This window comes from Microcebus murinus, chromosome 19, assembly GCF_040939455.1.
Source record: "Microcebus murinus isolate Inina chromosome 19, M.murinus_Inina_mat1.0, whole genome shotgun sequence".
Lineage (NCBI taxonomy): Eukaryota > Metazoa > Chordata > Mammalia > Primates > Cheirogaleidae > Microcebus > Microcebus murinus.
The window spans coordinates 20810438-20833804 of NC_134122.1; the positions used below are offsets into that span (position 1 = coordinate 20810438).

At 47.8% G+C, this 23367-nt stretch overlaps 1 protein-coding gene across 16 annotated transcripts; it reads right to left on the bottom strand.

The window, feature by feature from the left end:
* Positions 1-2697: 2697 nt before the first annotated feature.
* On the bottom strand, positions 2698-15778 carry ATXN2L (ataxin 2 like). Of its 16 annotated transcripts, none has more exons than XM_075995212.1 (24): positions 15219-15778; positions 13673-13709; positions 13400-13456; positions 13239-13310; positions 12670-12820; positions 12106-12230; positions 10011-10102; positions 9356-9556; positions 8490-8665; positions 8212-8322; positions 7461-7649; positions 7299-7370; positions 6978-7048; positions 6505-6800; positions 6357-6426; positions 5704-5850; positions 5545-5617; positions 5264-5451; positions 4770-4899; positions 4554-4675; positions 4179-4391; positions 3812-4001; positions 3449-3485; positions 2698-3207 (listed from the first exon to the last, which is right to left on the bottom strand). In XM_075995212.1, the coding sequence occupies exons 1-23, from the start codon at positions 15515-15517 to the stop codon at positions 3454-3456; spliced, it is 3114 nt and encodes a 1037-aa protein (XP_075851327.1). In that variant the 5' UTR covers positions 15518-15778; the 3' UTR covers positions 2698-3207; positions 3449-3453. The 16 variants fall into 16 exon arrangements, 12 of the variants coding, with proteins under 12 accessions (XP_075851327.1, XP_075851326.1, XP_012614374.1 ...); XM_012758919.3 differs by having other exon boundaries at positions 3036-3207; positions 7461-7667; XM_075995211.1 differs by lacking the exon at positions 3449-3485 and having other exon boundaries at positions 2698-3184.
* Positions 15779-23367: the final 7589 nt, after the last annotated feature.

The window sequence follows — 23367 nt, forward strand, 5'->3', positions numbered from 1 at the left end:
CATTATCTGTATTACATACTGTATCTTAAAATAAGAGAAAAAAAGACATTAGGAAAATCACAGACAAGAAAATACATTTATTATTAAGTGGATCATCTAAAGGTTTTCATCCTTGTCATCTTCATGTTGAATAGGCTGAGGAACAGGAGGGGTTGGTCTTGCTGTTTCAGGGGCGGAGGAGGTAGAAGGGGAGACTGGCACACTCAGTGCAACTTTCATTGAAAAAAATCTGCACATAAATGGACCCACACAGTTCAAGCCCATTTTGTTCAGAGGTTGACTGTATTAAGCATACAATACATGAGTAAAAAAGCTATGTACGTACCTGTACATACCTTAATTAAAAAATACGTTATTGCTGAAAGAAAAAATGACACGAATTGAACACATGCTGCTGGGAAAATGTACTGGTAGACTTGTTCAGTGCAGGGTTTCCGCAAATCTTCGAATTGTAAAAGACGCCTGAGGAGCGCAATACAGCAAAGTGCAGTACAATGAGGTACGCCTGTGTCTTGTTCATCTCTAAACCTACTACCCAAGGCTCTTGACATGAATAAAATCTCAGCAAATTATTACTCCTGAAGCATATTTGATGGGTCATCACTGCTATATCACTGGTTCCAACCACAAGAGAGGTTGAAGAATAAATTTGATTTTCAACATTTACCAAGAATTTAAAATGAAGAAAAAGGCTGTTTATCTAATATGCAGGGAACAAAATGCTGAGATTTTAAAACTTGGAATGATGACTGGCAAGGATGCTGATCCCAAACAAAAAAGTAGCATTCAGTGGGGAGTGGGGACAAATGGACAAGCCCCCAGAAAAGAAGGCTCCTGGCCCAATCTGAGAGATGTTTTGAGAAACTCAACCTGATCAGGGACGCCACAGCAAAAGCAAACTAAGCGAAGCGAGAGGAGGGATGATATAAGGAAGCACTTTGTATGAAGTACTGCCCAGTGATGGAGCAGCTTTGTTTTCTCCTCCTCTGTTCAAGGCAAAGCTGAAAGGTTTTACAAGGGAATTCTTCCCTGGATAAAAACTAAGTTCCCTTCCAACTTTGAAAAGACTTCTGCTCAAAGATGAGAAATTAATATACAGTAGTCCCACCCATTTGCAGTATGGCTTTCAGTTTCAGCTACCTGCAGTCAAATGTGGTCTGAAGATACCAAATGTAAAAGTCTGGAAACAATTCTTACATTTCAAATTTACACTGTATGGTGGAATCTCTCACCATTCTGCTCTGTTCTACTCTGGATGTGAAATGATCCCTTTGCCTGTTAGCAGCCATCAAGGTTATCAGATCAACTGTCATGGTATCAGTGTTTGTGTTCAAGGAATCCTTATTTTACTTAAGAATGGCCCTGAAGTACATGAGTACTGTGCCTAACACATCGAACGTTATCATAAGTATGTGTATATATAGGAAAGAACATAGCATGTATACGGCTCCATACCATCTGCGGTTTCATGCATTCCTTTGGGGGGGGGGGCTTGGATGACCTATCTGCAATCCTCCCATAAACCATCAAAAGGACTGCTCACCAACACCTGCACCATTCACATTGCTACAGACACCTGTGGGCTTCAGGCACCCTGAGCTAAACTGAAGGCTTTCCTACTCCTGCTGCTTCTGTCATTGTCCTCCACTCCTCACCCTAGTTGATGCCCCCCCCCCCAATCTTTGGAGAGCTCTTCCACTTGGGACCCCAACCCTGTTTTTAGCAATCAAGTGGCTACCAAGTAAAATCCCCTCCTTAATATACCTTCTCCCCTCCCCACCTATTACCAAGTTTCAGATCCTCATACCCTGAGGATCTCCCCCAGTATCTAGCCTTCATTCTTCCTGCCCTTGTCTCAGCACATTTTACTGGGCTGCGGTCCAAGCTGAAACACCCTTGCCTACCACTGAACACCAGCCTCATCCTCACAAGTCTGTAAAGGTGAAATTATCTCTACTTTAAAGGAAACCAAGGTCAGGCATCACAGAGAAATCCAAACTGCCTCCTTGAAAAAACACCTCCTCTGAAGCCTGTTGTCCTTTCCACATGCCATGCTTCGATCTTCTTGTCCCATCCATAACCCCGAATTTAGCTCCGGCTCCTCTAAACCTGGTTCCCCAACTGGTCCTTTCCCCCATCTCCCACTAGCAACTTCACCTTTCATACCTCTCATGCCCACATCCAAGACCTCAGGTGCGCATCAGTCAGGCCTTTATTTCCAATGGCCAGAAACACTAAAGCAGCTTTCAACATAGAGATGAACCTAATTCATGAGGCACTGATATTGGAACCAAAAACTTTCTATTGCACCTTGAGATGAGGCTCACTTTGGGATGAGAACATTTCACTGGGAGGATGGATGTCCTGTGCAGCAGCTCCAGAGCCAGCCAGGGACAGCATCACAATGCCACACCGCTCCATTTTGGGAAGGGGACTATCTCACACGTGTTTAGCCATCCAGTTATCCAGAACCTCAGTCGCCAACTACACGACTTCAGAACGTTGTTTGGATCCCACCTTTAAAGGAATAGTGTTAAGACTCTGATTTGCTTCCCCTTATCCAAGGGTTTAGAGAAACTGGCTACAATTTTTACATGAAAGGAAACAGATGATGGGAAGATAAATGTAATACTAGTACTAATGAGACTATAGAGCTATAACCATACTCTAGTCTCCAAAGAGGAAACTATAGGCAGGTTAAGTTAGTTTAAATTTTTATTTTTTTTTTATTTTTTAATATTTTTATGTAATAAAAAGTAAAAGTCCTTGTCCAACCATCCTTGTGGGGCATCTGTCTGTCTCTCACACAGATCACTCAAGTTAATGGGAAAGAAAGAACAGGGGGGCCCAAGTCTGAAGTTATAAATAATAGAAAATAAAAGATCTTCCATCTCCAGCGGGGGAACAGATGAGAGGATGGGAGGGCAAGACTGGGTGGGAACGGGCAGGGCAGAGCAGGAACCCCCCAACCCCTGCTGGACCCTGGCCCTGCCCACTTTGAGGCCCCTCCCATTCAAGGTGCTTGGCAGGAATTCCCCAGCTCCCCCGGGGAAAGGGGGGATTGGGGGGCTGGGACTGGTCCGAGCTGCTGGGGGAAGAGACATAGATCACTCTTCCCTCCACTCATGGAGGTCTCAGGTCGCGGCCAGGACAATCTTCAGTTCCCCGGGGGGTGGAAGGGGAGCTGCTGGGAGGGATGAGATTGAACTGGTTGGAGGGGAAAGAGAAGAGAGCAGGAGCATTAGAACCCAAGCAGCTGTCCCTTCATCCAATGCCGTCCAGTGGGGGCGTGGGGATGTTTGGGTAGGAGCGGCCTCCTCAAGGTGTCTCATGGGGCTGTCAGAAGCACAGGTCAAACGCTGTTTCCCAGTAAGCCAGAGCCCTTACTTGTGTGCCCAGCTCAGCCCCCCACACCCCAGTCTGGCCCTGTCTGCTGCGCTGACCTTACCTCGGCTAAGTCAGGAGACAGTCGGGGTCACTGAGAGCTGGGGAGGCAGTGGGGAGGGGGGCTGCTGGATCACAACTGAGCGAGGACGGAGGGAAGCAAAGGACAGAGCCAGGAGCAAGCCCCTGGCGGCGGCGACTGTGGCTTCTGCCCACCCTACATACTTCACAGACAGGTGCACGTTGGCGGGCGCCCTGTGGGACAGCCCTGCCTCCAAGACCCCTCACTCCCCACCCAGAACCCGTGCATCCTGCCCCACCTGCAGCCCCTCAGCTCTTCCATGCCAAATTCCCCCAGCTAACGAGAACTCACGAATCCTGTCATCGGCTCCTCCTGGAAATCCAGGCGCCTGGCCAGGCTGCTCACCTTGGGGGTGTCCGATGTAGGGGTAGGGTGAGGGTGTGGAAGCTGAGAGTGCAGGCACCCCACTCTGGGGCACCGCGCCTTGGGGGGGCCCCCCATGGCTCTGGGGTGGGTGCAGCAGCATCACCTGGGGCGGGTGGGGAGCCCCAGGGTGAGGGGGCGGGGCTGCTGTGATTCCAGTTTGGACATGGGCCTGTAGAGAACAAAAAGAACTGGGAGTACCAGGGAGGTCTGAGAACAGCTCTGAGAGCCCTAGGGTCAGAGCACGACTGCAAAAGTACCAGAGATTTGGGAATGGGACAGGCCCAAGGTTCACATCCTCTGGCAAAAAGACCCAGACCCAGAGAAAGTGGGTCCCCTGGGCTCTTACCTGGGTAACATGGGCCATGTTGGTGAAGCCGTGGGGCAGCTGCTGGTGGGCATGGATGGCATACACAGCGGCTGGTTGGGGGAAGCTGCTCTGAGGGGACTGGGCAGAAGGTCCCGGTGGCAGAGAGGGCGGCGTGCCTGTCAGGGCCCCTGGGTGGTACAGATTCTGCTGTGGCTGTCCACTGCCCAGGTGTGGGGCCTGCCCTGCCTGATGCTGCCAGAGGAGGGTGAGGGTGAGTGTCACTCACTCCTCTGGCACCCAGGCCAACCGCTCACTGACCCCCAATGATCCTCTCTGCTGTGGAATGACCCCAGCCCTATCCCCATCTTCCAGTCACCCATTCTGCCCTACCACTCAGACCCCCACGGCAGGCACCTGGACAGGACTGGGGGCCGCATGCTGGGACTGCGGCTGGCTCCCAGTAGGCGTGGTAGCCGGCTGCGGCTGGTGGGCGTGGAGCTGCGTGGCATGGTGTGGGTAGGACTGGTGAACAGTGGCTATAGCAGGAAAGAGGGAGAGAACCAGTGCTGAGCACACCAGAGGGGGCCAAGGAGCACAGCTTGGAGCAGAGGAGGACACAGCAGAACTCACCATAAAGGGCTTGGGGGGTGGGCTGCTCTGCAGAAGGGTACTGAGGGGTGGAGGATGACACAATGGCCTGGGGATGGCTACCCGACGTCAGCATGCGTGGGTTGCTTTGAAGCATGGGGGCAAACACCGGCTGGTGGGACAGAGAAATGGTCAGCACAGCAGACTGGGGAGGTGCCCTCCTGCCCAATCTCTGTGTGCACAGCACTGGTTGGGACTGGCCACAATTACCTTGTTTAACCTTCACAACAATCCTGACAGGCAGATACTACCTCACCTACGCTTCCGAGGAAAGAAACTAAGGCTGAGATAGATGTTCAATGTCTCGTTACAGGTCCTACCAGGGCCAGGATTCAAGTCTAAGTCTGACAACTCCAATCCTACAGCTGGCCACCACCACCCACTGCCCTCACCCAGCTCCTGGGTCTCAGAGGTGAAGAAGGGGGGATCCCTAGCAGGACCTTTGGATCCCCACTTCCCTCCTGGGCCACAGTTACCTGTGAGGGGTAGTGGGCCATGGGTTGCATCATGGCTGGCTGGCCTGGGAACTGCTGTGGGTTGTAGGGGATGTAGGAAGAGTAAGGTGTGGCAGCCACCAGAGGTGGGCCAGCAGCAGCAGCGGCCTGCATCATTGGAGGGGCTGAGGCTGGCTGGTGTTGGTCCGAGCGCTGGGGGGGCAGGGAGCCTGGGGGCAGGGGGAACATAGTGCAGAGCTCAAGCTCCACCTGCCAGGAGGCACTGGGCAGTCCCACTGACTGCCCCTCCCAACCCTGCTCACCTTTTGCTCCTCGGTACTTGCCCTGCTGCCCAGGCACTGAATTGGATACAGGATACGGATACATCTGAGGTGCCTGGAGACAAGAACAGATGAGGCTGAATGACTTGGTCCCTCAGCCAGCCCAACCAAATCCTGGACCCACCCAGGCTCTTCTCTTACCTGCACAGCTGGTCCCATGTGGATCTGAGGTATGTAGGAGATGTACTGGGGGCTATACAGCCCACTCTGGCCTGCTGTCAGCACCGGGATGGAGGGAGTTGAATGAGTCCGGGGCCCTGGAGAAGTTGGGGTACTAGTGGACTTGTTCTGTAAGAGACAAGGAAGGACAACGGTTTATTTCTGTATCTTCCCCTCTGATTCCTGGCCATGCTTGTAACAGGTAGCATTCATGGAACGCTGTGTGCCAAACACATCCTTGCACTTTATTTTGGCTAAGCTGCATATGAAATCCTATGAGATGTGCATTCTCAGACTATGGGTAAGGAAAGTGAGACAGAGAAGTGGTTTTTAAGTACAGGGGTTCAGGGCAAGTCAACTGGCCTGAATGAGGCCTGTGTTCATAACTACATCACTGAAGTACTCCATGACCCAAATGCTACAAAACCTACAAATACCTGTCAGACTCATCAGGATCCTGTCACCTAAGGCTTATGTCCATGTTCCTCAAACCAGCCTAAAAGCTGCTCTCCCCTGTTTGCTGTCCCCTCAATGCCCAGGGTCCTGGAAGTGAAGTGCTCCCCTCCATTGTCTACCAGTCCCTCCCAAGTTTCCCTCATAGATATCAGAGCCCACATTCTTCCATCCCATCTCACCACAGAGAGCAGAGGCTTTGTGGGATTGAACTCCTTGGCATTGGGGTTCAACGTTGATTTCTTCACTTGTCTATGAGAGAAAGTAAAATCAATCTTCATGGCTTGCCCCTCATTCTCCGACACCCCCCCAACTCCTTACCCCACTTACTCAGCAACAGGGCCCTCATCCTTGTCATCTCCCTTGATGAGACCCACTGGGGGGCTGCCAGTTTGGCTTGGGCAAGGTGGTGGGGGCTGCTCTGGCCCCTCAGTGCCTCCTGCTGGTGCTAGGGGCAGTTTGTCCTCCTTATCCGATACTGACTCTGTCTTGGAGGAGATAGGGGATCCCATGGGCTCTGAAGTCAATAGACCATCAACCTCCTTCTCCTTCCCTTTGGCCTCTTCCTTTAAGATCCGGGGAGGAAAAGGATCCATGCTGGTCTCAGGTGAGCTACTGGGCTGAAGCTGGAAGGAGAAAAATATACACAATACTGTCTGCTCCAAACCTCAGGCCCCGCTTCTTTCTTTCATCCTTGCTTGAACTCATCTCTTCTACCCTACCTAGTGCTCTGTCTCTTCTGCAAACTGCCCACACAACCCTTCACCCTGCTAACATCCTAGCTTGTTTCATACTTCTCTCACCTTAAACTGGGCCCCAAACTTTCTCAGTTCTTCCAGTTGAAATCGTTTCTGTTCATTCTGAAGGCCAGGGACTATAAGAAAACAGTGAAAAAGGAGAAAATGTAATATACATCCTTTCTCAAAGGTGGCTATACATTGCCAATAGCCCAGAGGACAAGAAAGCAACAAAAAAAGAGAAACAAGTCTTGAGAATCCTCAGAGTAATTAAATTAGGATCAAAAGCTAATAGATAGCATCTGCTTCTGAATTCCTGTAAGCTTCCTAACTGAAATGCTCTCCCAAACAAAGGGGCATTCGTCCTCAACAAAAAACAACCCTCACCTTTCCCAGCTATCCGGGCCAGCTCCTGAGGCTCCAGAGTTCTCCCAGGGTCCTTGGTGGAGAGTTCTTTTACTAAGCAAGGAGAGAGAGAGATGCCTGAAGGTCCTTCTGTCCAGAACCACACTTCATATTGTCCACAGCCCTCAACCATCTGGCCCTTACCATCTGTGGGGGCCAAGGAGATCTTCGGAGAAGCTGGGGAAATGGAGCCCACTCCAGGATCTGCTGCTGTCGTCACAGGGATGGAGGCTGAAGAGGTTGGCACTGCCGAGCCAATGGGAGGCTCAGGACAGGAAGGTGAGATTGGGGCAGGGGCAGACTTGGGAGAGCGCGGGGGGTACATCCGGCCCACTGGAAGAAAAGGGGGAGCTGTACAATGGTTACTGCTGTTCAACAGGCAGTGGGTACAGAGGCCTCACTCAAAATACCAAGAAAGTTTACACACTTTATCACACCCAGGGTCACAGACTTAAATGTCTAGAAGCCCAAGGCAGGTAACATATGCAGGTAAATGGCCTCATGGGCATCATGAGCGACTGGAATGCTTAAAGGGGCAGTTGTGATTCGGTTCCAGCCAACTAGAGCTATGCAGCAAGGCAGGCTCAGTGTTGGCAGAACTTTCTGTAATTCAAAAGAAATAGAAAATTTTCTATGACTTCTCTTGTTTTAAAATGTTGGCAACTAATTCAAATCTAAACAAAAGACATCTGCCAGTCAGATACAACCCATGGATTGCTAAATTGGGATTTCTGCACTAGGGAACATGAAAAATTCTTTCTCAAAAAGGACAAATCCAAACTCCCCAAACATCTACCTTGAAACTGTCTTCCATCCCACCATTCCAACAACTGATAGATCTATATTCTTCTACTAATTTCTATCAATTTCTTCATCTAACACTACCAAGTTTTACCTGCAGGAGGAGGTGGAACACAAGCTTCTCCAGAAGACCTATTGTTGGGTGAAGACAGAGTCTTGGCACCTCTCAGAGGCCGCTGTGCCTTAGGAGACATGCGGGAAGGGCCTATTTTTTTAAAAAAAAAGATGAACAAAAATCAGAAGAGGCAGAGCACCCATTATTATATCACTGCCCATGCATCATCGTTCCAACCCATCTAAACCCTTTTGATTACCCTTCCCACCTTCTTACCATCTCCTTCCCTGCCCTCCTAAGTCTGCTTCCCAACTCACCTCCATTGATACCACGTGTCTCAGAACCTGGGCCAGGGCTGCTATTGTCAAGATGGTGAGGGCCACGAGGTGGCAAAGAACTAAGGCCAGGCCGGCCGCCCCGAGAGCTGCTGCATCGAACACCTCCCCGAGGACCTTCCCGAACTCGCTGAGGCAGAGGGATATATTTCCCCTCCCTGGGGAAAAAATTCAAGGAGTTCAAGTAAGGTAGCCACAAACCCCATACATTTTGGAAAGATGGAGCTTTTCCTTTTGAAGTCCTTCTCTACTTCAACACACACATACACACTCTCTCTCTCTCCCCCTCTCTGCCTGGCTCCAGCTTCTTTCACTATCCCACTGCAAGATCTGTCCTACTTAAATATTCTGTTGCTACAGGCTTAACCTCATGTTACAGCTACCCAGACCCACCCAACCTGGCCAGTGCTCCACAATTCTACCATTCCTGACCCATGATATGAGAAAGCTAGGATTACATTGTAGATCAAAATACAGCTTTTAGTAAACAAGATCATGTACAGTGAGATTTCATTTTTATAAAGCAAAAATATGTATGTGAAGATTCCTCAGTATTGAAAAAAAGGAAAGAACCACCACACACATATAAATACATACATAGAGAAAAAGAGAACATATACTGAAATCCTGAAAAAGAATCATTTTTTCTAAATCGTAAGCTTCAGCTTTGATCTTTTGGACAAATTACTTAACCTCTCTAGGCTTCAATCTCCTAAAAATTAGGAATAACTATGTATTAACCTACATGTCACATGGTCGTGATGCTTAATCAACAGTGTATAAAACTCTTGGCCTGGCCCTACACCCTACAGTGAGACCCAAACAGCGCTGGCTGCTCCCAGCAATACCTGGATGCCAAGCTGGGGCTCTCCCGCCCTGAGCCCTGCCGCTGGACTGCACTGTGCTTTTCCTCTTCGGTGCGCCCATCATCGTTCTCCATGGCGATCCGCAGGCGGTACTGGGGGCTTGATTCAATCTCTCGGGCCAACTGGGCTGCACGCAGTTCCCGCTGACGAAACTCTTCTGAGTTGTCCTTTTCTAAGGGTACCCTGAGAGAAGCCCACAGACCACCACCATCCCAGTGATGGGAGAGAAGAGGAAAAAAGGGAAAACATCAGTTTAATCATTAGTTCAGGCATATAGGGGTTCGATTTCCTCGACAACATAGATTAAACGGGCATATACTGGGTCCCAGGCAGAGTACCAAGGCTTATCTCTGAATCTGAAGAACACTTAGACGCTTATATGTTTTAAGTTCTACAGGAAAAGTATGGGTAGAAAACAAATAAAGCAGTTAATTCTACCTATGGGGTGGTCTGGAATCAGGAAAAAGTAGGAGAAAACCTTTGAGTGAGCAGTTCCATAAAGAAGTCTAGAAGCAGGGGGTGGGCAACCTAGACACTGAGAAAACAATAAGCAAAAACTATGTTCCACCTACAGATGGTGTCCTCTGTGACCCCACACTGCAAAACATACCACCTTGGGAAGTACCAAGATACTCACGTATAAGAAGAGAGACTGCTATCATAGGTGGTCTTCACACCGTAGTTCTCCTCATTGAACTTGAACATTTCATTGGGGTCCCATCCATTAGACTAAAGAGGGGGGAAAGGATAATGTTTCAAAACAGAAAAAAGAAAGCAACAATGATGCATCATTTCCCTTTCATCAGATTAAAAGCTTAAAAATGTAACCAAACCAAGAGTGAAGAGAACAGGAACATGGCTGATGAGAGTATCAACTGGTACTAACAATCACATCACAAAATTAGAAATAACTGGTAAAACCGTAAAGTCCTATGGCCTAACAAATCTGTTTCCAGGACATCCCAGAGAAATTCTAGCACATGTGCAAGGGGATACATGTTCTAAAAGCTCAATGAGGTGACGTTTTTAGAAGCAACAAAATATAGATCAGTAAGAGACAAATACAATTTGACATTAAAATATATATGTACAGGCCGGGCGCGGTGGCTCACGCCTGTAATCCTAGCACTCTGGGAGGCCGAGGCGGGCGGATTGCTCAAGGTCAGGAGTTCAAAACCAGCCTGAGCGAGACCCCGTCTCTACCATAAAAATAGAAAGAAATTAATTGGCCAACTAATACATATAATATAAAATCAGCCGGGCATGGTGGCTCGTGCCTGTAGTCCCAGCTACTCGGGAGGCTGAGGCAGGAGGATCGCTTGAGCCCAGGAGTCTGAGGTTGCTGTGAGCGAGGCTGACGCCACGGCACTCACTCTAGCCTGGGCAAGAAAGCGAGACTCTGTCTCAAAAAAAAAAAAAAAAAAAAAAAAAAAATATATATATATATATATATATATATGTACAAATGTAAATAAAACAGGCCAGGTGCAGTGGCTCATGCCTACAATCCTAGCACTTTGGGAGTGCTCCAGACCAGCCTGACCAACATAGCGAGACCATGTCTCTACAAAAAACAGAAAAATCAGTGGGCATGGTGGTCATGTGCCTATAGTTCCAGCTGCTCGGAAGGCTGAGGCAGGCAGACCACTTGAACCCAGGAATTTGAGGTTGCAGAGAGACATGATGATGCCTCTGTACTCTGGCCTGAGCAACAGAGCAAGACCCTGTCTCAAAATATATTTTAAAGACAGAATACAGCAGTTAAAAGGAATGAACTAGACCTATGTATCAATATGAAAAGTTCAAAAAAAACAAAAAGGGACAAAAACAACAAATTCTTGTGCAAATTAAACAAACCCAGACAATAACACGTTAATTCGTGAGTTGTTTTTTTAAAAAAGAGAAGGATCTTGCTATGTTGCCCAAGCTGGAGTGCAGTGGCTACTCACAGGTGTCATTACAAGTTACTTGCAGCCTTGAACTCCTGACCTCAAGTGATGCTCCCATCTCAGCCATCTGAGTAGCTGGGACTATAGGCATGTACCACCAAGCCTGGCTCTATTCATGATATTTTAAATGCATCACAGTAGTTGCTTTTGAGAAAGGAAACGGGCTTATACAGTAGTCAATCTTGTCTATACCTTTCTTTCCTTTTTTTTTTTTGAGACAGACTCTCACTTTGTTGCCCAGGCTAGTGAGTGCCGTGGTGTCAGCCTCGCTCACAGCAACCTCAAACTCCTGGGCTCAAGCAATCCTGCTGCCTCAGCCTCCCGAGTAGCTGGGACTACAGGCATGTGCCACCATGCCTGGCTAATTGTTTCCATATTTATTAGTTGGCCAATTAATTTCTTTCTATTTATAGTAGAGACAGGGTCTTGCTCTTGCTCAGGCTGGTTTCGAACTCCTGACCTCGAGTGATCCGCCCGCCTTGGCCTCCCAGAGTGCTAGAATTACAGGCGTGAGCCTCCGCGCCCGGCCTATACCTTTTGTTATATTGAAAAAAATAAGTGACTTGAAGCAAATGCTAATAGTTGTCAATTATTGATGCCGGAGGAACAGACATTTTTATTTTGCTATTTTCTGTACCTCTTTATTTGCTATCTAATCGCCATCAATAGGCAATAGTAAATATTTTTCTCCCACCTCCCCAAGAATCAACTCTTGGTTCCAAGATGGACTTCACTGTCAACAAGCCATTCTGTCTGCCCAGCTGTTAGGGAAGGAGACTATACCATGTCAGACTCGAGGTCGTAGTCATCACTGTTGCTGTCACCCCCTTCCCAGCGCTGAAGCACCTTCTCTTTGTGCTCCCCATTCACCTTAGAGTTCATGGCAATGGCTGAATCAGTGAACTTGTCTGTGGAGGCAGCAAAGTTGAAAATCAGGAGCCAGGTGATGTTTCATAGCTTTCTTTCCAACATCCCCCCCCCCCATCAAGCAGTTCAGGAGCAAAGAAAAATTCCATAAACTCAGATTTTAGAGTATGTATATTTGTGTATCAAAATTGGGGGTGGTGGTGGTGAAGAATATAAAAAGCCCGATCTGTTATTATTAAGACTCGAAAGGAACAAAAACTTAAAAACTAGGGAAAATATGAAGAACCACAACACAGGCCAGGATTCATTCCACTATGTATTAGATGTCAAGACATAGTTTCGAGAAGAAAAATCCAGCCATCTCCCTCAGGAAAAAAAAAAAGGCAAAAGCGGGGAGGAATCAAGACAACATGTTCCACCTGCACATGAACTGCCCTCTGCTCATACATAGTAGGTCTGACATAAAGCCTAGCACAATACCTTTAGTAGCATAATTGAAGTCAACATTTCGAAAGTGGACAAGCATGACATCACTTGGCTTAAACACCATGGTGTCCACAATGTCTTCCCGCCGAGGTCCACCTGCTGGCTCAGATGCTTTCCGGTGCACAGCATCTACTGCTAGTTCAAACTACAAAAGCCCCATTCCCCAACACCCGAAGGTCAATATGGAGAAGTATAAAAGCAAAGATATGCCTATTTTTCTCTTACCCTTTCTAAACTTTTCCCAACACCACATTCTCAACACACTAGGAACCAAGTGCGTGTCTGCTCAACATTAGCCAAAGGATTTAGCAGAAGTCTCAAATTTAAAAATCAAAATTTTATACATAAGCATTTTACCATTATTTACCAAATAATTTACCATTTTACCCAGCTCTCAAATTTATCTTTTATCACTTGCAGTACTATTCAGCACAGGGCTGCAGAAACCATTAAACACCATAGTCTAACACTACCCAACTCACACCCTCCTCCATGAGCCTATTTCATTCTCCTCTTCCTCCTTCCATGCAACTCCCCAAATAAGTGAGTTTGAGTGCACTGACCTTTGAGCTCAGAGTCTTGAAGATACCCTCATAGGTGGTACCATTTTTCACCTTTACATCACAAGTTGAGCCCTGGGAGAGGGGGGAAAATAAGAAGAGTGCCTCCACAAAACAGATGCATTATATTTTTCAAGCAACCTAGTGGCTAAGTACCCACTTACCACAACAGCTGTAAGGAAATGCAGCATTCTGGAATTATTGTAGACACCTTCAAACACCTGTCAGTTAACACAGAGAGAAAGAGACAGAAAGAAGCAGCCAGTCAACACCTCACTTTTCTTTCTAAATGCCCACACTCTACTCACATCCACCCTGTATATACTGGGTCCACAGCTGTTCCAAGCCCATTTGACTACCTCTGTACCTAATCTGCCTTATATTCCCACATATGCATCTTTTAGGTCTATGTATCTTAACAGGGAAAAGGCACTCACGGGTGACTGTGGGGGTCCCTTTCCTGTGCTCTGTCCCCTACAAAAGAAGGAAATAAGACACTAGTTATTTAAATTTGTTCAATCCCTCTTACATCATTATGAAATTAATGGTAAATCCTACAACCATACACCACATGATGATGCTGATTTAGGCTACAAACCAATTAATCCACAAGATTTTCAAATTCTCACCTTATAGCGGAAAAAAATAATAGGCATTAAAAGCCAGTAAACACATTTCTTCCAAATGCCAGTAAAAATGACATCAACAATGGTTGTCAACCGCCCTAATGGGAACACAACCATTTCACTTTCTCCAACGGGCCAAGGTTGCCTGCTTCCAACAGACCAATGCTACAATATTAACCAATATTAACTCGCTCCACATGTGAAGGCGAAAGCTAAGAGAGTGCAGATTGGAACTATCTAGCTCAGGCACATCACCTCCCAAACAGAAAAGACAATCACTTTCAGCAGCCTTACACCCCAAACCCTGGGAGGAGGGGGCATTCTCTCCGCACCCCATCCCCTCGACCTCATTACTCATTCAGCCTGTTACCCACTCTGCGGAGGTCACCAATCGCCAGGTAACCCTACTCCTCGCTGGCTGATGTAACCGGCGGTTGAAGAAGGCGAAGAGGGGGCCGTTGGCGGGGCTGGGGGACAGCGCAGCCGCAAAAGCTATCCACCGGGAGGCCTCGCCCGGTCTGCGCCTGCGCACTAAAGCCCACGGGCCTCTTCAAAATCTCCCCTCCCGCGATTAGAACACACTGCGCCTGCGTGTCCAGCCACACTCAATTCCATTAACACACACAGAACGGAGCGGAGTGTCCACTACTCATCCACGAACAGCAGACGAACCCCTCCCTGGACACTCCCAGCCCCTGCCCTAGGTGTTACCCGGGAACGCGAACGCCCGGGTCATAAGACAGCATCCACGCGCACGTACAGGAAGGGCGCGCGCGCGCTGGAGGTTCCCGGCCGGCAGTCCTCCCAGTTGTCCCTCCTTCCGTTCCCCCGCCCACCTCGCTCCCCTCCTACTGGCCAGACCGGGAAGGGGGAGGTAGCAACTCGCTCCCAAGTCCCTCCCTCCCCATTGGCCAAACTGTGGGCCGCGCGCCCCCCTCCATTGGCTACAGCCGGGGACCCCTTCCCGCAGCAGATTCCCCATTGGCTGAAGCCGGGGACCGCGAGACCCTCCGTGGTAATGGAGCCGGGGACCCTGATCACCTCTCCACCCCCCCAGCCGCTCCCCAGTCCGACGGCACTGGCGGGATGCGCCCCGCCTCCCCTTAAGGCCGGAGCCCCAAGCTCTGACTAGGCCCCGGGCGCTGAGCACGACCCCCAAGTGCTTTGGTGACCGCCCAAGGACCCCTTCCCTTCAACCTGTTGGGACCGGAAGGGGCCCAACCCCAGCCTCACAGGGGCTCCCCGTCTCCCCAGTTCTCCTCAAAGATGCTAGGCTGGGGGTCCGCCCCGCGGAACCGCGCCGCCGCCTCCTGCCGGCAGCCGCGGCTCCCTCGCCCGGAAGCCCACCCCTTCTCACCTGGCGCTGCCGATGGCGGCTGCTCCTGGCCTCTCCTGATGCTGCTGTTGCGGCGGCGGCGGCGCCGCCAAGATGCCTTCGGCTCCCCGGCGGAGTCCACTCCCGGCAGCGGCCGCAGGCCCCAGGCAGGGAGAAGCGGCCGGAGGCGGCCCTGGGGGAGCCGAGGTGGTGGCCAGCGGCCCCGGGAGGCCGCCGTTAGGGGGGCTGGTGCCCCCGGGGGGCCGGCGGGCCACGGCCTGTTGCGTAGGGGGCGGCTGCTGGGGCTGGGAGGTCTGTTGTGGCGGCTGAGGCTTCAACATGATGGCAGCGTCCGGAAGGGGAATTAGAGGGAAGGGAGGGAGCGAGGGGGCCGGGGCTGGGTCCCCGCCGGAGAGCGCGGGAAGCGAGGGGGCTTGGGAAGCTGGGGACCCGCCGTTGGCGGGCGGGGAGCCCCGCGGTGCCGGGGGTGGCTGGAGAAGACCGCGGCGCGAGGAAGCGCCGCGAGGCGGAAGGGGAGGGGGTCTCGCGGGCCTGAGGAAAGCGAGAGGGCGCGAGCCGGCCTGACGCGCGTGCGCGTCGCCGGGGAACGGGGAGGGGAAGAGCGCGCGGGCGGGAGCGCCCGGAGGGGGAGGGGCGGAGGAGGGAGCGGCGGCGCGAGGTACCCGCGCGCACCGAGGCGGTTAGCTCCCAGCCGGAGAGAGGAGAGAATAAAATAGGTGAGTCTCGCACCCTAGCCCTTGGAGTGGGTAGGGAGCAGCGCGGGCGCTCACGTGCGCCTAGGATTTAGGGTCTCAAGGTCTCAAACCGCCTTAGAGGCCGGCGGCCGCTGTAGCTTCACAATGAGCGTGTGAAGCGCTGGGGGAGGAGCCGAAGCAGCTGAGAGGAAGGACCGGCTGCTCCGCCTACGCCGCCGGCGTAACGTCGGGATGCCTCCGCACAGTGTGAGGTGTCACGGCGTTGCGTGAGGTTCTTCCGCCACCTTGGGTGCTCGTGGGCGGGGTCTTAAGCGTCAAAAAAGTTCCCAGGACTGGACAAACCAGGCGACTGCTCTTTTTGGCAGGTGGTAGGTTTTGTAAGGAGCTGCTAACCACTTTATCTGCTTTAAATAAAAGACTGATGAGCATTGAAGTGATTAGTTTGAGCGTGTGGATCTTTGCAGATAAATCTATGCCTAGTCCTAAATTATTTTGAATTCCAGTGATTTTAAACAATTGTTTCTCCATGCCCGAGAATGAACTCTAAACTGTAGTAACAGACTGTTTGAAGGCCAAAGATCCTAGGGTCTGGTTCAAAATCCTCCACCCATTTTTGCAATGAAGGTAGCCTTCATTCATTCAAAATTCGTTGGGCATTTAGGGAATTAAGTTAGGTACTTTGGACACTGGGGTAATTAAACTCAAGGAGTTCAAACTAGTGGTGGATTTAGATGATTTGATGAGATCTAGTCGGTGAAGCACAGGGCACTACAAGAGTAGGTAGCAGTGACACCTAATCCACCATTGGGTGACATATAAATTGAGAAGAGGGAAGGGAGTTGGGGGTTCTAGGCAGAAGAATAACATGTGACAAGCTAAGAAAAATCCAGCTTGGCTGGAGCATACATTTAAAGGGGGGAGATCTTAAAAATGAGACTGGAGAGGTAGTTATCCTGGGACTAGGTTTTAAAGGTTCCCAAGCCTTGTAAGCGACCTGGACATTATACACAGAGCAGTTGGGAGCCTTTTTAAAAAAATGAAAAGAGGTCAAATTTGCATTTTTATTTATTATTTTTCTTTCTTTTTTTTACCCACTTTTTTTTTTAAAGCCAGTCAAATTTAGCAGTAGGGGATTGAATACCAACTTTAGTGACACTAATATTAATAAATTCTGATAACCCACTACCATTGACCAGCCCAAATTTGCATTTTTAAAGGTTTACTTCACAACTGTATCAACTCCCTTTAGAGGCAAAAAAGAGAAAAAAATAAATGAAAGAATTTTTAAAAAATAAACAAAAATAGGGCCGGGCGCGGTGGCTCACGCCTGTAATCCTAGCTCTTGGGAGGCCGAGGCGGGCGGATTGCTCAAGGTCAGGAGTTCAAAACCAGCCTGAGCAAGAGCGAGACCCCGTCTCTACTATAAATAGAAAGAAATTAACTGGCCAACTGATATATATATATAAAAAATTAGCCGGGCATGGTGGCGCATGCCTGTAGTCCCAGCTACTCGGGAGGCTGAGGCAGAAGGATCGCTGGAGCCCAGGAGTTTGAGGTTGCTGTGAGCTAGGCTGACGCCATGGCACTCACTCTAGCCTGGACAACAAAGCGAGACTCTGTCTCAAAAAAAAATAAAAAAAAAAAAAAAAAAAAAAAAAAAAAACAAAAATAAAAATAAAGAGGTTTACTTACTCTTTGCAACAGGGAGAATAGAGTTGGGCTCTGACACCCACATGATCTTAATCCCAGTCAAATGCTCAACACCTCAGTCTTCCTTCCTCTAGGCATTAGCACTGGAACTCTTCTTCCTTACCCGCTTCCCACCAAGCAAGCAAGCGCATACCTAGCTAAAAGTCTACATTACTCTTTGGGAAGTATTCCTTCGCCCCTGCCTCACTCCTGCCTTTAAATGTGGTAGGTTTCCCTCCTACGTGCTTGCCCAGCAATTTATCCCATTTTATTCTAACAGCTCCTTTAATTCTATCTTTCTGCTAATGTCAGCTCCCTAAGGGTTGGGATCTGGACCCTTCAGTCTGTAGTACCTAGCACAATGCAGGCAGTCAATTAAATATTTGTAAGGTGAGTGGATCTGAATGGTATTTTAAAGGCTCTTTATGTCTCCCAGGTGCCATAACAGTCCAGGTTTTTCCTGGCATTAGCTGTACTTCCTGGTGCCATGCCACCTTTCCAGCCTCATCGTGAGCACTGTAACTCCTTCTACCCACCCCATCCTGCTCCTGCACTCAAATTCTAAGTTTTAGCCCCACAAAATTCCCTTTTCCACAAAATGCATTGCCTTTATTCTGTCTGTCCACATGCTGTTTCTGCACACAGAATTCCCTTCCGATCCTCTACTTTCTCATTCTTCAAGATCATGTATCAGTTCTTTCCAACATCCTCTGTTAATGACTTCTCCCAGCCCCCAGAGCACTGTGTTATTTTTATTTCTATTTCTCTCTTTTGGAGTCTGAGGTCATAAAGGGCATTTCTCTAGTCCTCATGCCTAGCTCAGTGACTGGCACCTACTCACTAAATTGTTTAGTAAATGAATGGAATTTTGTCTTACTGTATGCAATTTAAAAATTATATCATTATTTGATATGGAGTGATTCCCAGGATATATTAAGTAAAAAAAAAAAAAAAAAAGCAAAGTTGAAAAGACTAAAAACATAAATGTATCCACAAATTTTTGCAGAGAAAAACACTGTATAGACCAGAAACTAATCAAATTGGTTACCTCTTGGGGGGAGGTAGGGCAAAATGTGGATTCTTTGGCTTACAGTCTTATTGAAGGAAACAGAGCTCTGATTGGGGTGGGGATACACTTCTTTAGTATACCTTTTACTATAGTTTTAACTTCAAATCATGTTAATGGTCAACATATTTAAACAAATGAACAAGGATAGGGGTATCTAAAATCTGAATACAGATATAAACAATGAACCCTATTTTAGATGAATAAACTTATTGAAGGGAAAAAATAGAACTAATTCAAGTAACCTCAGTTTAAAGAAAAAATAACTGTCAACAAATCTTGCACTCCTCTTAATAGGTTTGTTATAGTGGTCAGGGCATGGAAATTCTGCAACTGCAGTACTATTTTGGATCGTATTGTAGGATTGAGCACATGAGTAAATACATGGATGTTGCTGGGAATCAAGGATCTCACAGGGAAAGAAGGGAGATACAAATATAGAATGGGGGAAGGGAGTAAGAGCTTTGTAAGATTGGATTGGAATGGGAAGCATCAGCATAAAACTTATGGAAAAAATATATCTATTTCTACAGACAGATAGCTAGCTACCTAGATGGATGGATATACACACCTACTACTCATATCTTGCTTTCTAAATACCATTCTCTGTTAAAAGAACCAAGGGCTGCTTGAAGAAATGACCAATTCCAGCCAGGGAAGGAGGGAGGAAGGCACAGATGAGTTTGGAATATTTTGTTGTGCCAGAAAATAAGTACTTAAAAAATACAAGGGCATCAAAGAAACAGAGGAACCAGCTTGAAGAGTCCCCATTGGCCAACTCTGAGACAATTTGAATGTCAAGATAAATAAGGACAACAGTATAGCCCACTGAATAAAAGAAGAATTTGTATCTATACTGTTACTAGACATAAACATATATATATAAATACATGAAAAGAAGAAACAGTAGAAGTCACTGGACTATCTTCCTCAAAATTTTCTATGGCATGAAAGAAAGGTTGAGGAAGTGTTCTGGATTAAAGGTGGCTAAAGTGACTAGCAGCTAAACGAAATACTTGACCCTGACCTTGATCCTGTACCAGGAAAAAATTGCTATAAAAGACATTATGGGGGCCGGGCGCGGTGGCTCACTCCTGTAATCCTAGCACTTTGGGAGGCCGAGGCGGGCGGATTGCTCGAGGTCAGGAGTTCGAAACCAGCCTGAGCAAGAGCGAGACCCCGTCTCTACTAAAAATAGAAAGAAATTAATTGGCCAACTAACATATATAGAAAAAAATTAGCCGGGCATGGTGGCGCATGCCTGTAGTCCCAGCTACTCAGGAGGCTGAGGCAGCAGGATTGCTTGAGCCCAGGAGTTTGAGGTTGCTGTGAGCTAGGCTGGAGCCACGGCACTCACTGTAGCCTGGACAACAAAGCGAGACTCTGTCTCAAAAAAAAAAAAAAAAGACATTATGGGGAAAATTGATGAATTTGGAATATAGACAATAAAGTGTTGTATCCACGATAAATTCCCTGAATGCGAGATAACTCTACTGTAGATACGTAAGGGTATATTCTTCGTAAATATACGCTGAAGTATTGTGGGGCAACCTGCTTTCAAATGTTTCCCTAAAATTATATGTATTTTAAATACTATACACAGAAAGAGAAAGAACATATGAGGCAAAATGTTAATAGCCCCCGACCTTGTTGGTAAATTAGGTGAGCAGTTTTGCTCTCAAGAGTAGCTATATGCAGCACCCCAGGGTCCTCTGCATTTCATTCAAGTATGTCTGAGCAGTAATCCTAGTTTGAAATTCAAGTGATACCACCACTCCATTCATCCAAAACAGGGAGGCCGTATTTCTCACCTAAGACATGTAAGGAAAAAGTGGCTGGGCATCAAGATAGAGGCATTCATTATGGTGAAGGCCAACTCAACTACATCTCCCTGTCACATAGCCTTTGGGGACAACTGCCTTCCCAAAGGCCTGAGTATTTTCCAAGGAGAGGCAGCAGCTGCTAGCAGAAAGAACACAGGGTATGTCCCGGGAGACAAGAATTCTAGCCTTTGTCTCTTAGTAGCTCTAAACCAACTAAGGCAAATGACTGGATCTCTGGGGCCCCAGTCTCAATCTGTAAAAGGAGAGGCTGGATTAGATGAGGGGTCCCAATCTTAAATGCCTACGTGGGACAGGTAACCAAAAAGGATGAAGCCAGCAGGCACTGTGGCAAACTGGAGAGTATGTGCTCTGTTTAAAAGGGGCGTCTACTTCTCAGCTCCTGCCAACTTCGGCCAGGAAGGGATGTGTCCCAGTGAAGCCAGAAGTCTGGATTTGAGAAAGGACAAGTCTGGACTTTAAAATTAAAATCTCCCGATTTGGTGGGAGTTGGGGGGAAGAAATATTTCGTGTGCAAAATGACACATGTCTGCAGCTGCCAGGCTGGATGAACCCTGAGATCTGCTGTTCTCCCTCACCAATTACAATGTAACCCCATAACCAAGGTCTTTCCAATGTGGCTCATGCTGTGGCCCTTCCCACGGCCAACAAGGATCTTTGCCATCCAAACATGGTATGAGCTGTTGCTTCAGCCCTCATCAGAAGAAGATGGGAGCACCCTAGCTATGCCTTTGCAATTGGTTTGGTGAATGGGCTCACTTTCTGAGCATATTTCTCATCTCCTTTCAAAAGAAAGCTCTGGCTGTCTCATTTCCCTCCCAGTGGGCCTCCAGGCACAGGTCTCCATAGTTGCATCCTTCAGGGGCAGAGTAAGGGAGGGAGCAGGAGATGACACATTAAAAGATGCTCTACTCACCCTTTCCACTCAATTGCCTGAGTTTCCTTATCTTCTTTAGTGCTCTCAGAAGTCACATCACCTTGCTCTGGCACCTGTTTATCAAACATCTCTTCACTTCGCACATCCCTGACCTGTCTCTCACATTTATCTCTACCTTACTCCCGAATGTAGCTTCAAAGATTGACCTCAGTTTCTTCCACAATTTCAAACTCTCTCCCTCCATCTCCTTCCAGGGACTTCTCCATCCTGCAAACATCACCTTCTCTCTTGCTAGCCTCTGGAATCCAGTCCCTTTGCACCTTCCTGGGCTTTGCATTTCAGCATTAATATGCCTTGCTTTCATCTCCTCCTACCTTCCAGGAATTCAGGGGAGAGGGGGGTCCAGGATCCCTATCTCTGGGAGCTACAGCCACGTGATAACTGTGCTTCCAAGTCTACTTCAAGGGACTGGAACCCAGTTTCCTGTGTCACCTCTTTCCTGTCCTCTCCATCACTGCTCTTCAGATCTTGGGGACTGGGAATACACAAAGCTGGTAGAGACGTTTCTCCCAAAAAAGAAACAATTGCCTAATTTCCTTCTATCCAGGTCCCAAATCCTGGGATTTCCCCATTGGTCTGGAAGGCAGCAAGTCTTCTGCCCTCCCAGTGCCACGTCACCATCCTCCCATCTTTCCTTTCTTTTCTCACTCTGGGCTTCTCATCCTGTTTTCTCCTTCTCTACCCAGATACCTCTTGCTTCTTCCAGATGTAAAAAATTTCAAAAGGCAAAGCAGTGGCACTCATCAAAATGGCCAGGAGGATCCTCCTCTGGTTCATGGTCACTCTGAAAACCCTGCTGCCACAGCCAGTCTCCTGGCCATGAAGGAAGGAAGAAATGGGAGTCAGTTCCCTGAAACCACTGAAGCAGACTCTTCTCCTTGAAACTCTCCCAAGGAGAAAGATCTTCCCATACCTCAGCATTTAAATCCTTTAGAAATGACCCCTCAAACATCCCCCCAAATTCTGAGTCCCCTAAGTCCAGCCTCTTCTTGATGTTGGGTGGGTGGGTCCACATCCAGGATCTTCTCCGGTCCAAACCCACATCAACTAGACTTTTCTCCGCAAGCACAACCCACCTTCTCACACCTGCGTTCCTTTCCCTAGTGCCTCTCCTTGGTGCCCGAGATGCTCCACACTGACTTAGAGTTCGCTTTTTATCTACTTCCCCAGGTGCCCTCTGTTCTCCTCTCTCCTCTCTTGTTCTCCTTTCTGATCCTCTACCAAGCTCTCCCTTCTCTCCTCCTTCTGTCTTTCCAGTTCTTTTAGTTGGATTCATTTTGTATCCATGTCCTTTTCTTCTAACTCCTATTTTCCAGAATTATTTTTTATTTCAAGCAGTAACCCAATGTAACCCCTTCAAAATTTAAGGTTGAAATTCTCTCATTCATTCAATCACTCATCAATATTAATTAATTGTGGGCAATGAAGGGTGGATTTGGAGCTGAGAGACAAGAAATTGATAATTGGCATTGCTTTTCCCTATGGCTTCCATACATACCCTTCTTCACATATTAGAACACCCATACAACAATAAAACAACTCGATGTTTCCAGCTTATCAGATACAGTGATCCTTTATACAAGTGAAGTTCTCACCTTTTCCCTAAAATGAGGAGATTCACAGTCTTAACAGTCATTGTATCAATCGCTGGTTATTTTTAATTATGCCTCAAATTCAATCACAGTCTTTCTAAATATTCTGCTATCTAAACACTAAATTGTAAAGTTAATCTCCAACAACCTGTATAAAAAATAAGAGAAAAAAGAAAATGGTTAGCATATATAAATACATTAATATATTAAGCAAAAAGAAACCATGACAAGCTTCTACAATCCCCATTTCTGTAATTGGTTATGAGCCCATAATTTTTTTTTTTTTCTTTTTTTTGAGACAAAATCTTACTCTGTTGCCCGGGCTAGAGTGCCTTGGCATCAGCCTAGCT

Excerpts from the sequence above, each read along its gene's own strand:
- ATXN2L (XM_012758904.2), bottom strand. The coding sequence starts at position 15,517 with ATGTTGAAGCCTCAGCCGCCACAACAGACCTCCCAGCCCCAGCAGCCG. Across the intron at positions 5,851-6,356 it reads CAAAGCCTCTGCTCTCTGTG|AACAAGTCCACTAGTACCCC; the intron begins GTGAGATGGGAT and ends TGTCTCTTACAG. Across the intron at positions 4,676-4,769 it reads CACCCCCCAAGCCCTTTATG|CCACTGTTCACCAGTCCTAC; the intron begins GTGAGTTCTGCT and ends TTCCTGCTATAG.